The sequence below is a fragment of the Chelonia mydas genome, chromosome 24 (genome assembly GCF_015237465.2).
Source record: "Chelonia mydas isolate rCheMyd1 chromosome 24, rCheMyd1.pri.v2, whole genome shotgun sequence".
Classification (NCBI taxonomy): Eukaryota; Metazoa; Chordata; order Testudines; family Cheloniidae; genus Chelonia; species Chelonia mydas.
Window position 1 is genome coordinate 15,571,578 of NC_051264.2, and position 17,192 is coordinate 15,588,769.

At 59.5% G+C, this 17,192-nt stretch overlaps 3 protein-coding genes across 12 annotated transcripts in view; 2 read left to right on the plus strand and 1 right to left on the minus strand.

Annotated features, from left to right (window-relative positions):
* The window catches only part of LOC114018712 (B-cell receptor CD22), a 97,410-nt gene extending 87,718 nt beyond the window's left edge, over positions 1-9,692 (minus strand). The window contains exon 1 of the mRNA XM_043535168.1: positions 9,660-9,692. Coding sequence (XP_043391103.1) covers positions 9,660-9,675 — 16 coding nt within the window. The 5' untranslated portion in view covers positions 9,676-9,692. The remainder of the gene's footprint in view (positions 1-9,659) is intronic.
* Positions 1-17,192, plus strand: part of LOC114019448 (B-cell receptor CD22-like) — a 163,216-nt gene that overhangs the window by 101,415 nt on the left and 44,609 nt on the right. The window contains exon 3 of one of the 10 annotated variants that reach the window (XM_043535160.1): positions 14,114-14,382. The exons of the other annotated variants lie outside the window; for them this stretch is intronic. Coding sequence (XP_043391095.1) covers positions 14,114-14,382 — 269 coding nt within the window. The remainder of the gene's footprint in view (positions 1-14,113; positions 14,383-17,192) is intronic. 10 annotated transcript variants of the gene reach the window in all.
* The window catches only part of LOC102937842 (B-cell receptor CD22), a 280,912-nt gene that overhangs the window by 55,559 nt on the left and 208,161 nt on the right, over positions 1-17,192 (plus strand). The window lies entirely within an intron of this gene.

Here is a 17,192-nt window from a genome sequence, read left to right on the forward strand (position 1 = left end):
TGCTCTATCCACTAGGCAACGCTGTCTCCTAAAAAACAACTCCTCCCCCCACAATTTTAGCCTTGATGAGCATTACGTCGGGCCTTCTGGAGACCCCTTATATCGACACAAAACACATCGGCTGAGGGCGTCACCTCTGTAATGGGAGATACACCTGGAGGATAACAGCCCTACCACTGCTGCTGGGTAATGGAGCAACTCCTTTAGCTCCACCTTGGGCACAACAGCTCTGCTCCTCCTGCCATCGAATGGAGCAACTCCACCAGCTCACGGCAATGCTGCTACTCAGTCACCAGCAGTTGGATCACAGCTGGCGCCCCCTACAGGGGAAAGGCCCCAGGCCCCATTCCCTGTCCCAGCCTGTGGACAAGATATTGCTGCACACGCCAGCTGCCCAGGGCTTGTCCCGCTGCCCCCGGCGACACAGAGCCCCCCCCCCACAGTGTGCTCGCCTCTTCATGTCACCCCCCAGCCCCGTCACTCAGCCTCCCGCCCACCGCTCTGCCCTCCAGCTGCTGGGCGATGCCCCCTGCCCTGCCCCGCAGTTGTGCTCACCCTGACCCAGAGCGCCCAGCCCAGCCTGGTCTCGCTGCTGCTGGGAGCTGATCTCACAGGGGGCAGAGCCGGGACAGAACCCAGGAGTCCTGGCTCCCAAACCCCTGCCCCCGCTCTAACCACTGGACCCCACTGCCCTCCCAGAGCCAGGGATAGAACCCAGGAGTCCTGGCTCCCAGCCCCCTGCCCCCGCTCTAACCACTAGACCCCACTGCCCTCCCAGAGCCAGGGATAGAACCCAGATGTCCTGGCTCCCAGCCCCCCTGCTGTAACCACTAGATCCCATTCCCCTCCCAGAGCTGGGGATAGAAACCAGGAGTCCAAGCTCCCAGCCCCCCTGCTCTAACCACTGGATCCCACTCTACTCCTGGAGCCGGGGACAGAACCTCGGAGACCCGGGCCGCCTTTACACAGAGGAATGAGTCTCTCACCTGCGGTACTTTGCCAGTGTTCATGGGCTGGCTGTAGATGTGGGATTCCCTGGTGCCATCCGGAGAGCCCGGGCACACCTCGGTGGGCGCGCTGCCACAGAAAGAGAGAACGTTAGGGGGGCTGGGGATGGCGCGAGGGCATTTGGGTTGCTAGCGTTGGGTCGGCTGCAGCGCCGTGGCTGGGGATTGGACAGGCTGCGTCGGTCAACAGCGTACAACCCCTGTGGGTCAGTGGCTGGGGGTGGACCCCTGGGCTAAAGCACCCAGACCAGACATGAGTCATGGATTTGGGGAATGGGAAATGGGGCCTTTCCTCTCTAGGGGACACTGGCTCCAGTCCAGCCCCAGAGTGGGGGACTGGCTTCCTCGGGAGGGAGGAGGGCAGAGAAGGGGCCTTTCCCTTCTAGAGCAGCGGTCCCCAAACTGTGGGGCACACCACCCTAGGAGGGTATGGAGGAACTTTCGGGGCAGTGCAGCCGGGCCAGCCCCCATGGGGGGCAGGGAGGGAGCACCACCCAGCCCCGCTCTGCCCCAGCTGCAGCTCCAGCCCTGCTCCCAAGCACAGCTTCCGACTGCAGTTCTGACCCCACTCCCGGCAGGGGACGGGGATGGAGCACAGACAGTTTCCATTATGGGTAAGGGAGGGCGCAACAGAAAATGGTTGTGGATCCCTGTCTAGGGAGTGCTGGCTCCGATCCAGCCCCTGCCCCAAACAGGGCTCATCCCTCCAGCAGGGGGCGCCAGGGACACACACACACTGACCTACACCCCAGCAGGAGGCGTGTCAAGCTCAGCCTTGGCCATGTTCTCCTAACATGTGGGCACCACCCCACACCCAGCCCCGGCACAGTAGCTCACAGCCAGGCCCGGCTGTTACCTGGAGGGCCTGGGTGGGGCCAGGCGGGCTGGCTTCCCCATGCCATAGTGCTGGGTGTTCTCATAGATGCGTTCAGACATCGGGGTCTCCCCCGGGCCCGGTTGGTCCTGCAAGGCAGGGAGAAGTGAGGCCGCGAGCCACTGCTCTGGGACTGCTCGGTGATGTCTAACAACAAAGGAAAATGCACATAGACCCCCGCCCCGCCCCCGATAAACTACCCAGGGGATTGGAAAGACCTTCCGTCCTGCTCGGGGATGGGGATGGGAAGGGGACAAGGAGAGGAATTTTATAATCCTGTTTTATGGAGGGGTAAACTGAGGGACAGAGCTCATCTAAAGTCAGCAGCAGAGCTGGGGATAGAACCCAGGAGTCCTGGCTCCCAGCATCTCTTCTCTCGCCCACTAGACCCCACTCCCCTGCCAGAGCTAGGGAAAGAACCCAGGTGTCCTGGCTCCCAGCCCCATAGATGCACTTACTGGATTGCTGCTCAGTCCCTGGCGTTTGCTCTGCCTCTTCCTACAAATAAAGGAGACCAACAGCTCAGAGGCAAAACGACATCTGCTTCGGTTCAGGAGGGGAAGGAACAGGACAAAGGCTCCCACAAAATAGAACCTCCTGCCTGGGCTTGACCCCTGCTCTCCTGACCACCAGCCCAGCTGTGTAACCAGGAGGCCACCCAGCCCTTCCCAGGCCCCTGCGGGTGTCAGGTATCTGTGTGGGACCCAACCACCACCATTCAATCACCTCCCCCCGACTGGGTTTCCGTGCAGCCGAACTGGCTCTGCAATTCTCACTCCCGGATTGCGCGGGGTTCTCTGGCAAAGGCCAGGCGGGAGGAGCTGGGGATGGCCAGACGACCCGAGACGCGGATATCACCGGTTTGCAAAGCAAGCGCAAATACCTCCAAGCTATGACGCCCACCAGCCCCACCAGCAGCAGCAGGACGAGCGCAACTGCAGGTCCCAGGATGTACGCGGGAGCCCAAACACGGGGGGTGGCTGGAAAGGAGAAAGGAGGGTTCTTGGATCAACCCTGCAGCAGATTTTTGAACCCCATTTGCTGAGGGACGGCAGCCAGGTAACAAGCCCACAGTGAGGCTGCATGGGGCTGGATCATTACACATGGTGGCTTTGGAGTCAGCAGACCTGATGCTCAGACACGGAGCCCTCCCCTCCCAGCACCCCCAGCCTCCTCTATAGGCTGTGCTGCCCAGCTGGATGACATTTCCCATGATGCACCACTATCTCCCCTCTTGGTGATGGGGAGGGTGCCTCATAGGAATCCATTGCCAGGGAGCATCATGGGAGATGTAGTTTCAGAGCCGTGCATCCTCATTCTCCACTATAGGCCAAGGTGTCAGTCTGGACAACATCTCTCATGACGCACCACCAGCTCCTCTCTTGGTGCGGGAAGGGCGTGCATTATAGGAATGCTTCGCAAGTTGCATCACGGGAGATATAGTCCAGCTCGAGATCCTGGCTTAGAGAAGAGAATGGAAGCACAAGGCACTCAAACTATAACTCCCAACAGGCCATTTTCAATGGAAATATTTTGGTTTTTGACATTTCTATGAAAAGTGGAGCTTTCCCACTTGGGAAAAAAAAACCCACTTCCTGGCCAGCTCTACTAGAAATTTTGTTTTTTTTTTAAATGAAAACCAAGATCTCACAAAATCCCATCATTCCATGTGTGTCACAGGAGTCCTTTGGTGTGGTGCATCACGGGACTTGCAGTTCCTGTTCCTCACGTTCTCAGTCTCCTCTGTCAGCCGGGGTGTCCGGCTGAACTACATCTCCCACGATGCAACACCTGGTCCCCTCTTCGTGCGGAGAGGGGCACTTCATTGGAATTCGTGGCTGTGATGCATCATGGGAGATGTAGTCCAGCCCCTGCCTGTTTGATTAAAGGGCTGGAGGAATCACAGCCAGCCTCCCCAAGACCTCGGGCAAAGGCAGCGATGGGCCAAGGGAAGGATGACCCATAGAATCTAAGGGCAGAAGGACCAGCTGGGTGACACAGGCCTCAGGTCTCCCCTGAATTCATTCCCGTTTGAACGAGAGCCGATCCTTTAGCAAAACATCCCAGGGTGATTTAAACATTTCCCGGGATGGAGAATCCACCACGTCCGGAGATCATTCTTTCAATGGCAAATTCTCCTCTCTGTTCAACATTTGCACCTTATTGCCAGTCTGAATTTGTCTAGCTTCAGCTTCCAGCCCCTGGATCTCTGTCTGCTCGGCCACCAGGCCCATTATCAACGTTCTCTTCTCCGTGTAGGATCTTGTAGACGGGACTCACGTCACCCCTTCACCTTCCCTTGGTTCAGCTAAAGAGACGTAGCTCCTGGAGTCTCTCACCCTAGGGCAGGTTTTCCAACCCCTGACTCCTTCTCATGGCTCTTCTCTGACCCCTCCCCAGCTGATCACCAACTCCTGGGAGTGCAGGCTCCAGAACTACGTGGTTGCACCAGGGCGAGATCCAGAGGTAAAATCCCCTCTCTGCTCGATTCCAGATTGCCCTGTTCCTGCACCCCGGGATGGCGCTAGCCCTGCTGGCCACCGTGGCGCTGGGAGCTCCTGGTGAGCTCGTGATCCACCGTGATCGCCACAATGACCCTCCCCCGCTGGGCCTACGGCACAAAGGCACAATCCCAGCCCCTCCCCCACTCCGGAGGTCTCTTTTCTCACGTCCCCGGCACTTACAGAGGACGGTGATGGTGATGGTGGGTGACCCGGACTGGCCGATCCCATTGTCGGCCTGGCAGGGATACTCCCCAGCCTGCTCCGCCGTGATGTTCTTCAACACCATTTCCTGCCGGGATCCCTCCAGCTGCCGGCCGCCCCGGTACCAGGTGTAGGAGTTGGGGGCAGGGAGGCTGCTGGTGTAACTGCACGTTAGCGTCACCGATTCCCCTGCCTGCGGGCTGGTGCCTGGCGCTGCCGTAACGCGGACACCTGTGGGGGCGTCTGGGGGGCGAGACGGAGAGACGGGGCATGAACGGAGAGAGACAGAGTGGGGGGACCTGGCCCAGAGCGGGGAAGGGATCCAGGGCAGGGGGTGAGGGGCAGGGCCTGGCCCATGTGGCTCCAGGGGGCGAGAACAGGTAGGGCGGCATGGGGATAAGGGGGAGGAGTCCCCCAGAATGGTCTGGGGGCAGAAGGCAGTTGCGGGGAAGAGGGTCTGGCTCAGAGCAAGCTGGGGGCCTGGAGCAGGTGAGCGGTGGGAGGGGGCCTGGCCCATATGGGGCTGGGGGTCAGGGGCAGCTGGGGGCGGCGGGGCAGAGACTGTCCCAGAGGGGTCCAGGGACACAAGGCAGATGGAGGGGCAGGGCCTGGCACAGAGGCGGCTGGACACCTGGGAAGGTGGGAGGGGACAGGGCCTAGCTCAGTGTGGAATGGGGCCCCGGGGCAGGTGGGGGGATGGACAGTGGCCCAAAGCGGGCTGGGGCCCCAGGGCAGGTGGGACGGGGATGCAAACTGTATTTGTCCCTGCTGGGCCCAGCCACATGAGCCATTCAGAGGAGCAGGGGGCCCAGCCCAGAGCCAGCAGCACTGGGTTGAGCAAACCCGGTTATTAGGAGGCGGGGGCACAATACGAGGCAGGGGCTCCTAAGATGGGCGGGGTGGGGTGAAGCAGGGGGGACAAGGTGGGGGCACGTGGGGCTGCTCCAGGATGCTGTGTGGGGAGTATCGGGGCCTGCGAGGGAGGAGACTCTCACCAGCCCTCGCAGAGAGGCTCAGATACCCCCAGCCGGGGCCGGACACCCAGACCCCGCACACGTAGCTCCCTCCGTCAGAGACAGCTGCCTTCTCAACACGTAAATCCTGCCCAGCTTCTGGCAGCCACACGTCCCCGCGGGACCAGAGGTACCTGGCGAAGGGCCGCAGGGCAGCAGCCTGGCAGCGCAGGGTAAAACCATCACCTCCCCTAGGCGCTGCCTTCCCTGCCGGCCACGAAACCTCGATCCTGGGCATGTTTGGGGCAACTGAGGGCAAAAGTTGGGAGAGAGTTTGTCAGCGGGGCCCCGGGACTGAACAAAGGGGCAGGTCCCTCTCTGTCCAGTGCCATGGGGCAAGAATATTTGGTAAAGCCAGGTGAGAGTTTTTGAGCTGGGAAAAGAACCCAGGAGTCCTGGCACCGAGTCTCCTCCACTTTAGCACACTAGACCACCCCCCTCCCAGAACTGGGGATAGAAGGGAGGAATCCTGATTCCCGACTCCAACCAGTAGTCCCTCCTCCCCCCATGTCAGGGACAGAACCTAGGCATCCTGGTTCCTCCCCCCCCCGCTCTAACCTTGTCATGTGTAGAAGCAGAGCTCACCTGTCCTCCGGGGCTGGGATTGGTCAGAGTCACACTCATCCCTGTATCCATCCACCTGGCATCTCAGCGCCACGCCAGGGTTCAGCTGGGACGGGGATATTTGCAGCTCGGTCGCCCCAAACCTGCCTGAGGTTTGTCCTGGGCTCCGCCGCGCGCCATCTCGGTCGTACCACGAGGGGCGATGGGGGCAGTTGGCCCCCACGGAGCAGGTGAGGGAGGGTCCCGGTTGCATTTGGCGCCCCAGGGACAGCTGGCACTCATGATCTGTGAGGAGAGGAAGGGTCAGGAGCCATTGAACCCTCTGTGGCCCTGGGCGTGGCAGCGCTCCCAGGGGCCGCCGCCTGGCTGCAGACTGGGGAGCATCCACCAGGGTGTGGGCATGGCCCAGCCTGGGTGCTCAGCTGGCCGGGGCAATGAGGGCTCGTGGCCATGGGGGAGAGCAGCAAAACTTCATCTGAGACACGGGAGCGCTGGGTCTGCCCAGAGGGGCGCAGCCGCCAGTTGGGGGCACCACACATCGGGCCTCAGACTAGAGCCCTAAGTGCCCTGCTTTGTTTTTGGCATTTTCATCCCCCTCCCAGCCACAAAAACCTTAAATCCCGCAAATCCCGCAAGAGACACTGATTCCCCCAGGCTGCTAAAACCAACCAACCAACAGACACAAACCGGTGGGTGAAGATCTGATCTGTACCCATGGAATTCAGAGACAATTTTTACCACAAAGAGAAGAAAACAAATCTTGCTTAAACCAGGTACAAACACACTTTAACTCCTGTTATCACAGAACGAGTCTCAGATTTGGAGCGAGGGAGATAAACATGGAGAGGAAAGAGAAGCTGAAACAAAATATTTAGCAGTTTCCCCAGTCGGCGACTCTTGGTACATTTATGAGATTTAGTGTTTTCCCGCCAATTAACGCAGCCTGGTTTTTTTCCCATCCAATCCCACCTCCAACAAAGCACATTTTACCCGTTCCCGCTGTTCGGGGGGGTCCTGCAGGGTCCCATCCCACTATAGGCTCCACCTGAGAGCCCCTCACGCCTGCTGCGTGACGCTGGCTGCAGGGTCCGTCTCAGCGGCTCTTCAGCGCAGGCCAAGGGTTAGACAGAGGGATGGGGACGCGGGTCCGACAACAGCCTGGGAGTCTGACCCACAAGTCCCCCCTGCGCTAACCACTCCCCTCCCCCCCCTTCCCCTAGAGCTGGAGAGAGAACCCAGGAGTCCTGGCTCCCAGCTCTAAGCACTTGCATTTCAGAGCAAGGCAGAAATGGTGTGTGTGTGTGTGTAGGGGCGGCTGGTTTGTATAATTTTTGGTGGTGCCCAGAACAGGTCCAAGCCCTCCCTCCCCCGGCCCCTCCCCCCTTGTAAGCCAATCTACAGTAACTCCTCACTTAAAGTCATCCTGGTTAACCTTGTTTTGTTGTTTCCTTGCTGATCAGTCAGAGCAGGGGCTCTCCAACTTGTTTTTCCGTGGACCACTTGAGAATTCCTGAGGGTCTCGGTGGACCACTTAATGATCTTTCCAAATGTTGTTTGTATCGTTAACTAACCATTGTAAAGCACTTCGGGTAAAAGTGCTATATTAAAAAACCCTAAATAATAATGAACTTTTTTTCTTCTACACATAAAAGCACACAACTCATATTTTAATTTCAGTCGTCTTAACCTTTCTAATGGGATGGATGTGCCCTCTCTCCCCCACGGCAGCAGCCCCCAAGCTGGGGCTGGGAAGGAGTGGAGGGGAGGGGTCTCTCCCTCTCTCCCCCACTGCAGCAGCCCCTGAGCTCTGGCTGGAAAGGGGGGGGTGGTCTCTCCCCTGCCACAGCAGCCACAGAGCTGAAGCTGGAAAGGAAGGGGGTCTCTCTGCAGCAGCCGCAGCCCTGGAGCCTCTTTCTCTGGCCACCATAGCCCTGCATATCCCAAATTCCCCCCACCCCCTCTTCTCACACCACTGACCCTTCCTACCTACCCCCTATTCCCCCCAAGGCCACCACCTCCCCTTACATGTGCATCTTGTCCAGGGTCCACGCACCTAATTAGAGGAGCCAGGCCTGCACAGCTCCACTAATTAGGGGGTGGCCCTTCATTCTCTCCTGTGCGGTCACCCAGGAGTGCACCTGAGAGGGAACTAGCCGTGGACCACCTGAATGGAGCTCGCGGGACACTGGTGGTCCGTGGACCACAGTTTGAGAAGCTCCGAATTCAAGAACATGCTCGTTTAAAGTTGCCCAATGCTCCCTTGTCCGGTTGTTTGGCAGCCGCCTGCTTTGTCCACTGCCTGCAGAAAGAGCAGCCCCTTGGAGCGAGCTGGTGGAGCCAGGGTGGGCCGACAGCCCCCCCATCAGCTCCCCTAAGTTCCCTGTGCAGCAGCCGCCCATCAGGCTCCCAATTGCCGGCAGTTCAGCCGTCCCTCCCCACACGGCCCTGTGCTGCCCCTGTCGTCTGCCGGGGAGCTGCTCTGGGAGCCTCCTGCTCACTCTGCAGGGCAGGTGACCAGATGTCCCGATTTTATAGGGACAGTCCCGATCTTTGGGTCTTTTCCATATATCGGCTTCTATAACACCCCACCCCCGTTCTGATTTTTCACACTTGCTGTCTGGTCACCCTATGTGCAGGTGGGGAGGGGGAAGAGGGGAGTTGAGTCAGGGTGTCCCCCTCCCCCGTTCCTGCCCCCCCATCTCCACAGAGGGTGGGGGGGACACAGCAGGGCTCAGAATGGAGGGAGTTTGCTGGCAGCAGCTGCTGTCTCAAAGTCTCTCACACACACACAGGGTGTGTGTGTCTCTGCCTCTCTCTGCCCTGCTGTCTTCCCCTCTCCCCCCTCCATTCCTGTTGCCTTGTAGAGTGAGGCTGCATTAACAGCGAGGTGTTGACCCCTGGGGGCTGAGCCGAGTGCGAGTTCATCATTCGGCAGTAAGGCATTCCCTGGGAAACACCCCACCCTCTGACTCCACCGCCTCAACCGAGCTTCACAATCATCATCGCTGTGTGCAGTATTAAAGTGTTCGTTTAAAACTTATTCTCTCTCTCTCTCTCTCTGTGTGTGTGTAGATGGATAGATAGATAGAGTCTTTTGTCCTGCAAAAAAAAAATTTCCTGGAACGTAACCCGCCATTTACAGTCATTCTTATGGGGAAACTGGATTTGCTTAACATCGTTTCACTTAAAGTCGCATTTTTCAGGAAGAGAACGACCACGTTAAGCGAGGAGTTACTGGACATTTTTTAAAATAATGTAAAAATGTGAGGGCTCTGGGTGGGGCTGGGATGAGGGGATTGGGGTGTGGGGGGGCTCAGGGCTAGGGCAGAGGGTTGGGGTGCAGGGGGTGAGGGCTCGGGGGTGGGACAGGGCTGGGGATGAGGACAGGCTGCCCGGGGCAAGGGCCAGAGAGGAGGACTCCCCCCAGCCCTCTCCCCACAGGCAGCAGTGAGCTCCGGGGGAGGGGCCCCCCACTTCTCCCCTGCTCCACACTCACCTCGCACCACTGCCATTGCACGTGCTCCTCGGGCCCCTCGCCGTGGGGGCCGTGGGGGGGGGCTGCCATCACATGTGCCCCTCCCCCCCTGCTGCTGCCCCTCACTGTAGCTTCACTGGCGGTGGGGTGTGGGGCTGGCCCCTGTCCAGCGTGCGGCAGGGGCGGTGACTGTGGGCGGGGGCCCCTGTGCTAGTGGAGGGTCCCGCTGGAAAATGAAAGTGTCTGCGGGGGAAGGAATGTTTCAGATCTTACCCAAATACACGCTCCCGCCAATTCTCATGAACTAAACTAAAATTTATTAAAAAAGAAGAGAGTCTGGTTAAAAGAGCCATATACAGACAGACCTGAGTTCAATTCCTTTGGGTGCAGATTCAGAGCAGAGATGCTGAGCTTTGTAGCTGCAAAGTGTTTTTTCAGAAATAGTTCATAGTCCAATGTCCAAATCTCACATTCAGGGTGCACCAGCGTAACTGGGACCTCAAGCTTGCGACTCAAACTGAAGAAGCTTAAGCAGATCTGAGACAACAGACTCAGGACCCAAGGATCTTTTATACAATTTCATGTCCTCTTTGACAAGTTGTCCAGCCCTGGTATGGGGGCTTCCTCCCTGGAGACACTATCTTCCTGTAGCCCTCCCCAGACTCAGTCCTTACTCAGCATCACAGTGTGAGAGGGAGCCCAGGTTGGTAAGCGAGAGGGCTCAGCGGTACCTCAGTTCCATGTTGCACCCCAGGGAACCCCTCACAGTGGCTGGGAGTCAGGACTCCTGGGTTCTATTCTTGGTTCTGCCCCTTTGCCCATGGGGGATGGGGACCCTCCTCTCGCTCTGAGGGCTGAGCGGCTCCTCAGATGCTTTGAGATCCCAGCTGGCCAGAGCTAGAACAGGACCGAGCCTCATCCCTTCACCAGGGTCTCTCCGAGCACGGGTGTCCTGGTCCTTCGAACTCTGACCCAGCGGGCCCATTTGGCCTGTGGCTGGGGAGTCTCTGGGGCTGGGTGGGGTTAAAAGGAACAGGCACCACCGCACACCCCCCGTTGTAACCAGCGCTGGGGCTGAGCTTTCGCAATTTCCTGATAAAGGGGAAGTTTCTCTGCCGCAGCCCGACAACAAAGTGAAGTGCATGGAGCCAGGACACCCGAGTCCCGACTCTCAGCCTCCTGTTCTAACCGCTAGACCCCACGCCCCTCCCCCTGCTGGGGATAAAAACCAGAAGTCCTGAGTCTCAGTCACTGTAACCACTGGACCTTATTGCTACCAAACCAGCAAGTACATTGCCTTTAAAGGCAGGGAACACACGATCACGGTTCCCTTTCCTCCCCTGAACCACCAGCCACTCACGGCGCCTGGGGCTATTGCCACAGATGTAGATGAAGATGATTCCTCGTTACCTGCCCCCAACCTCCCTGCTCTCCTGCTAGTGTCAGCGGTGGGATCAGACCGGAGACCCAGCCGCTAACCCAGGCCCAAAGCCCAGGTAGGAGACGCTTTTCCTTGTTTTGGGGCAAAAAGCCAGAGTTGGGGAGAATGATTCTTCGCATCTCTAAATGCCTAAAAGGAGATTAAATGGTGAGAGTTTCTTATTGGAGGGGCCGCAGCTGAGAACGGGGCCTGGTGAGGCAGGTGCTGCCCAGACACAGCCAGAGACAGTCCCTGCCCCAAAGAAATTAAAATTAAAATAGACAATAGGTGAGAGAGAAAACTGAGGCACAGGGAGGAGCAGTGACTGGCCGGCTATTGTATGGTGGGTCCATGACAGATCTAGGAGAAGAACCCAGGGCTCTGTGTCCCACTGCTGTGCTCCAGCCACTGGGCCACACTGTCACTGGGGGTGGCATTGAAAATACACTGGGGGCTTCCCAAGCACAGCGTGAGAGCCAGTCTCCGCCCGACACGCTCACGGTGTAAGATATGGGGACTGAACACGGCTGGGCGACATTACCCGGCGCTGTTAAACACCTGCCGTGCCCTACCCCAGAGCAGGCTGCATTTCACTGTTCGTGAAGGTGTCACTGAAGGTGTTTGAGATCTTTTGGGGGAGCCCATGCTAGACTGATCAACTGTTCAGAGAGGGAGCATCATGTTTGGGACAGAGCTGGGGGCTGGGAACCAGGACTCCTGGGTTCTACCTCAGCTCTGGGAGCAGGGTGGGTTGAAGGAGGGGAAGCTGGGAGCCAGGACTCCTGGGTTCTAGTTCCAGCTCTGAAAAGGGAAATTTATTTTCAGACGCACCGGGGCCCTCAGACCCTTGCTGGCCAGTTGCACCATGACCCAGAGCGAACGTTCTCGGTGAGGTTGGGTAACATCAGATAGTGGCTCTGCCTAGGCTGTGGTCACAGATACACACACAGACGGGCCCCGATAAACAATCCAGCTATCGGAGACGAAGCAGCAGAGGAAGCGCTAGGGGGTGCAGAGCTGCAGGACGGGCCGGGGGGCTGTGTAGGGGGCTCTCCCCTTGCAGTCAGGGCTGATCTCTGCATCTGGGGCTTTGCTGTTCCCCACTGAAACATTGAACCCCGACCCTGCCCCTTGTGCCTGTGATACCCTTCCCCCACATGGCTCTATCCCAAGGGGTCAGAATGTCCCCCTGGGGTCCCTGCCACACCCCAAAGTGCTTTCTTCCATTCCACCTCCCTGACTCTCCCTGCACATGTCAGCTCCACTTAGGAACCGTCCTCCAGTCCTGCCCTAAAAATGCCCTCTGCGTTGCTGTGAGCTGTCGAAGAGCCACTCGCCCCTCCCCAGAGGTGGCTGCATTTCACCCCTGAGGCTGTGAGTCCAGCACACATGGCCCGCAAGGCACACAGGGATAGAAATGCAACCAGTCCTTGCTCCGCCAGGCCAATCTCTGGGCTTTACTCCCTTCTGGTTAGGAAGTTCTTTTACAAAGGGCTTGAGGTGTAAAATACCTGGTGAAGCAGCCAATCCCGCGGTTGGACCCCATCGCCTGGCGCAGACAAGCTGTCACCCAAAATGCTGCAGGTGAATCATTCCCGGCCCCTTTCCCCTCCCAGGCCGGCTGAGCGCTGTGCCCTGGACGGAGATGGCCTTGGTGCTGGTCCCTGCCTTTTGCCTCCTGACCGGTGAGTAATTCACGCAGACGCCACGCGCTGCCAGCCAGGCGACCGGTGGGGACCATTTCCCCAGCCCTGGGAGTGCGTCTACACTGCCAGGAGGGCGCTCGGAACCGGGTTCCATCACAGGGAAGTCCCAGCCACTCGCACCAGCGGCTCCAGTTCAAGCCTAGGGGGTGTCTGGCCTTGAATCTGACCCCGAGCGGCCGGGTCCTCGCTGCTGGTTTCACCCCGGTGGAGAACACGCTGGGTTCTCACGGCAGAGTCAGCCTGGCCTAGGCCCGGCCACGCTGGGCTGAGCAGCGAGGGCCTCAGCTGCTCTCGTCCCCCGGGCTGCCGTTTTCCCTCCGCCACGTCCTGCCTCCGGGCTTCTGGCTGCCGCAGCGAGTCGGGGCGTCTCCTGGGCCGGCCTGGAGAGCTCTGCTCCCTGCCCTCCCCGTCCGCCCAGCTCCGGCCCAGCTGGCCCCTGCCACATGCGCCCCCAGCTCCTTGAGCATGGGAGGTGCCTGATCTAAAGTTGCCAACCCTCCAGGATGTCCCTGGAGTGTCGAGGAATTAAAGATTAATCTTTTATTAAAGACTGTCATGTGATGAAACCTGCAGGAATTTCTCCAACCAAAGTTGGCAACCCTAACCTGACCCCCCGGCAGTGGGCCTCCTCCTGCAGTCAGCGCCTCTGGGGCCAGACACCAGCTATTGGGGGGGGGAGGGGGGCTAAACTGAGTGGGGATGAGGGGTGCACTGAGGGGCACTGAGGGGCGAGATGGGGACCTGAGTTGAGGGGGGATGGGGAGGTGAACTGAGGGTGGCTGGACTGAAGGGGGTGGCCGGGGAAGGTGAACTGAGCAGGGTTTTAGGGGGACTGAACTGAGAGGGGGTGAGCTAATGGGATGCAGAGGACGGACTAGACGGAAGGGGGGCTGGGCAGATGCGGGGAGGGGGTCAGCCTGGACTGATGGGAGAACTCGGGGGGACAGGAGTGATTTGGGGGCTGGGGTGATTAATTGCTGGGCTGGGGATGGGCTGATGTTGGGGGGCACCTCCAAACTCTCCTTCCCCAATTCACAGAGGAGCGCTGGCCGGGCTCTCTGTCACCCCCAAGCCAGGAGAGGGCGGGGGGCTCAGGCAGCCACACAACACAACATCCCCGATTGTGTTTTAAAGCCCCTGGTTTGGGGGCTGAGCTGATGCTGGGTTCTCCCGGCGGGATCCGTGCGGCAGCCCAGCCTGCAGGCGGGTTCCCCAACTCTCAGGGGCCGGGCGCCAGTCTGATCCTTGATTCCTGTCCCCGGCAGGCGCCTACGCCCAGAAGTGGGGCGTGAGACTCGCACCAGGGCCCCTGGCTGGTTGGACCGGCTCCTGCGTGACCATCCCCTGCTCCTTCACCTACCCCGCGGGGTGGAGGGTCTGGACCGTGAGCTGGACACGGGACGAGGATCAAACCATCTATCACTCGGAGGAGGCTGTGTCCACGCGGAGTTCAAGGGGCGCGCCCGCTATCTGGGGGACCTGCAGCGCGACTGCTCCCTGCGGGTGTTGGGGCTGCGCCCCAGCGATCGGGGCACCTACCGCTTCCGGTTCTATGCAGTCAGCGCTGTGAAGAATGACACCTGGAGGAGTAAAGCAGGACAGCGGCTCCGTGTCTCCGGTAACCAGGTTCCGTCCAGCACCCCCGGGTCAAGGCAGGGCCCAAGGAGAACCGCAGAGAGGGCACCACACGCCAGCGCAGACACCCCGAGCAGGGCTTGTCCCCTCCAGCAGGGGGCAGCACAGGGACACGGACACACACACACACACACACACACACACACAGGTGCGAGCCCGGGGTCCCGGCTCCAGCAATGTTCGGGGCCGGGTCTCTCCCCCGGCCCCACCTGCCGCCCCCCTGCAGCTCCCCCGAGTGTCCCCTGGCCTCCCCTGGCTGCCCCCGACCCCCGGCTCCCAGCCCCCCTTGCCGGGACAGGCGGACCCTTTCATTTTCCAACGGGACCCTCCACTAGCACAGGGGCCCCTGCCTACAGTCACCGCTCCTGCCCCACGCTGGACAGGGGGCAGCCCCACCCCCCACCCCCAGTGAAGCTACAGTGAGGGGCAGCAGCAGGGGGGAGGGGCACATCTGATGGCAGCCCCCCCTCCTCAGGGGAGGCGAGGGGGCTTCCTGTACCCAAGAGGGGCCCGAGGAGCACGTGCAATGGCAGTGGTGCGAGGTGAGTGTGGAGCAGGGGAGAAGGGGGGGCCCCTCCCCCGGAGCTCACTGCTGCCTGTGGGGAGAGAGCTCAGGGGAGTCCTCCTCTCTGGCCCTTGCCCCGGGGCAGCTTGTCCTCATCCCCAGCCCTGTCCCACCCCCCGAGCCCTCACCCCTTGCACCCCAACCCTCTCCTCCAGCCCTGAGCCCCCCCACACCCCAAACCCCTCATCCCCAGCCCCACCCCAGAGCCCTCACCCTGCCCCCCAACCCTCTGTCCTAGCCCTGAGCCCCTCCCCCACCCCAAATCCCTCATCCCAGCCCCACCCCAGAGCCCTCACATTTTTACATTATTTTAAATTTGTCCAGTTACTCCTCGCTTCACGTGGTCGTTTCGTTCCTGAAAAATGCGACTTTAAGTGAAAGGATGTTAAGCGAATCCAATTTCCCCATAAGAATTACTGTAAATGGCGGGTTAGGTTCAAGGGACTTTTTTTTGCCGGACAAAAGCTCTATCTATCTATCTACACACACACACAGAGTATAAGTCTTAAACGAACACTTCAATACTGCACACAGCGATGAGGATTGTGAAGCTCGGTTGAGGCGGTGGAGTCAGAGGGTGGGGTGTTTCCCAGGGAATGCCTTACTGCCGAATGATGAACTCGCACTCGGCTCAGCCCCCAGGAGTCAACACCTCGCTGTTAATGCAGCCTCACTCTACAAGGCAGCAGGAGTGGAGGGGGGAGAGGGGAAGACAGCAGGGCAGAGAGAGACACAGAGACACACACCCTGTGTGTGAGGGAGAGACTTTGAGACAGCAGCTGCTGCCAGCAAGCTCCCTCCATTCTGAGCCCTGCCATACCCCCGCCCTCCGTGGAGATGGGGGCAGGAACGGGGGAGGGGACACCCTGACAACAACACCCCTCTTCCCCCTCCCCACCTGTACATAGGGTGACCAGACAGCAAGTGTGAAAAATCAGGACGGGCGTGGGGTGTTATGGGAGCCTATATATGAAAAAGACACAAAACTCGGGACTGTCCCTAGAAAATCAGGACATCTGGTCACCCGCCCTGCAGAGCGAGCAGGAGGCTCCCGGAGCAGCTCCCCGGCAGAGGGCAGGGGCAGCACAGGGCCGTGTGGGCAGGGACGGCTGAACTCCCGGCAATTGGGAGCCTGGTGGGCGGCTGCTGCACAGGGAACTTAGGGGAGCTGATGGGGGGGCTGTCGGCCCACCCTGGCCCCACCAGCTCGCTCCAAGGGGCTGCTCTTTCTGCAGGCAGTGGACAAACAACCCGATAAGGGAGCATTGGGCAACTTTAACCGAGCATGTTCTCGAATTCGGAGCTTCTCAAACTGTGGTCCATGGACCACCAGTGGCCCGCGAGCTCCATTCACGTGGTCCGCGGCTAGTTCCCTCTCAGGTGCACTCCTGGGTGACCGCACAGGAGAGAATGAAGGGCCACCCCCTAATTAGTGGAGCTGCGCAGGCCTGGCTCCTCTAATTAGGTGCGTGGACCCTGGACAAGATGCACATGTAAGGGGAGGTGGTGGCCTTGCGGGGAATAGGGGGTAGGTAGGAAGGGGCAGTGGTGTGAGAAGAGGGGGTGGGGGGAATTTGGGATATGCAGGGCTACGGTGGCCAGAGAAAGAGGCTCCAGGGCTGCGGCTGCTGCAGAGAGACCCTCTTCCTTCCCAAGTTGGAGAGCCCCTGCTCTGATTGATCAGCAAGGTAACAACAAAACAAGGTTAACCAGGAGGAATTTAAGTGAGGAGTTACTGTAGATTGGCTTACAAGGGAGGAGGGGCCGGGGGAGGGAGGGCTTGGACCTGTTCTGGGCACCACCAAAAATTATACAAACCAGCCGCCCCTACACACACACACACACCATTTCTGCCTTGCTCTGAAATGCAAGTGCTTAGAGCTGGGAGTCAGGACTCCTGGGTTCTCTCTCCAGCTCTAGGGGAAGGGGGTGGGAGTGGTTAGTGCAGGGGGGACTTGTGGGTTAGACTCCCAGGCTGTTGTCGGACCTGCGTCCCCGTCCCTGTCTAACCCTTGGCCTGCGCTGAAGAGCCGCTGGGACTGACCCTGCAGCCAGCGTAACGCAGCAGGCGTGAGGGGCTCTCAGGTGGAGACTATAGTGGGACTGGGACCCTGCAGGACCACCCAGAAAAGCGGGAGCAGGTAAAATGTGCTTTTTTGGGGGTGGGATCGGAAGGGAAAAAAACCAGGCTGCGGTAATTGGCGGGAAAACACGAAATCTCATAAATG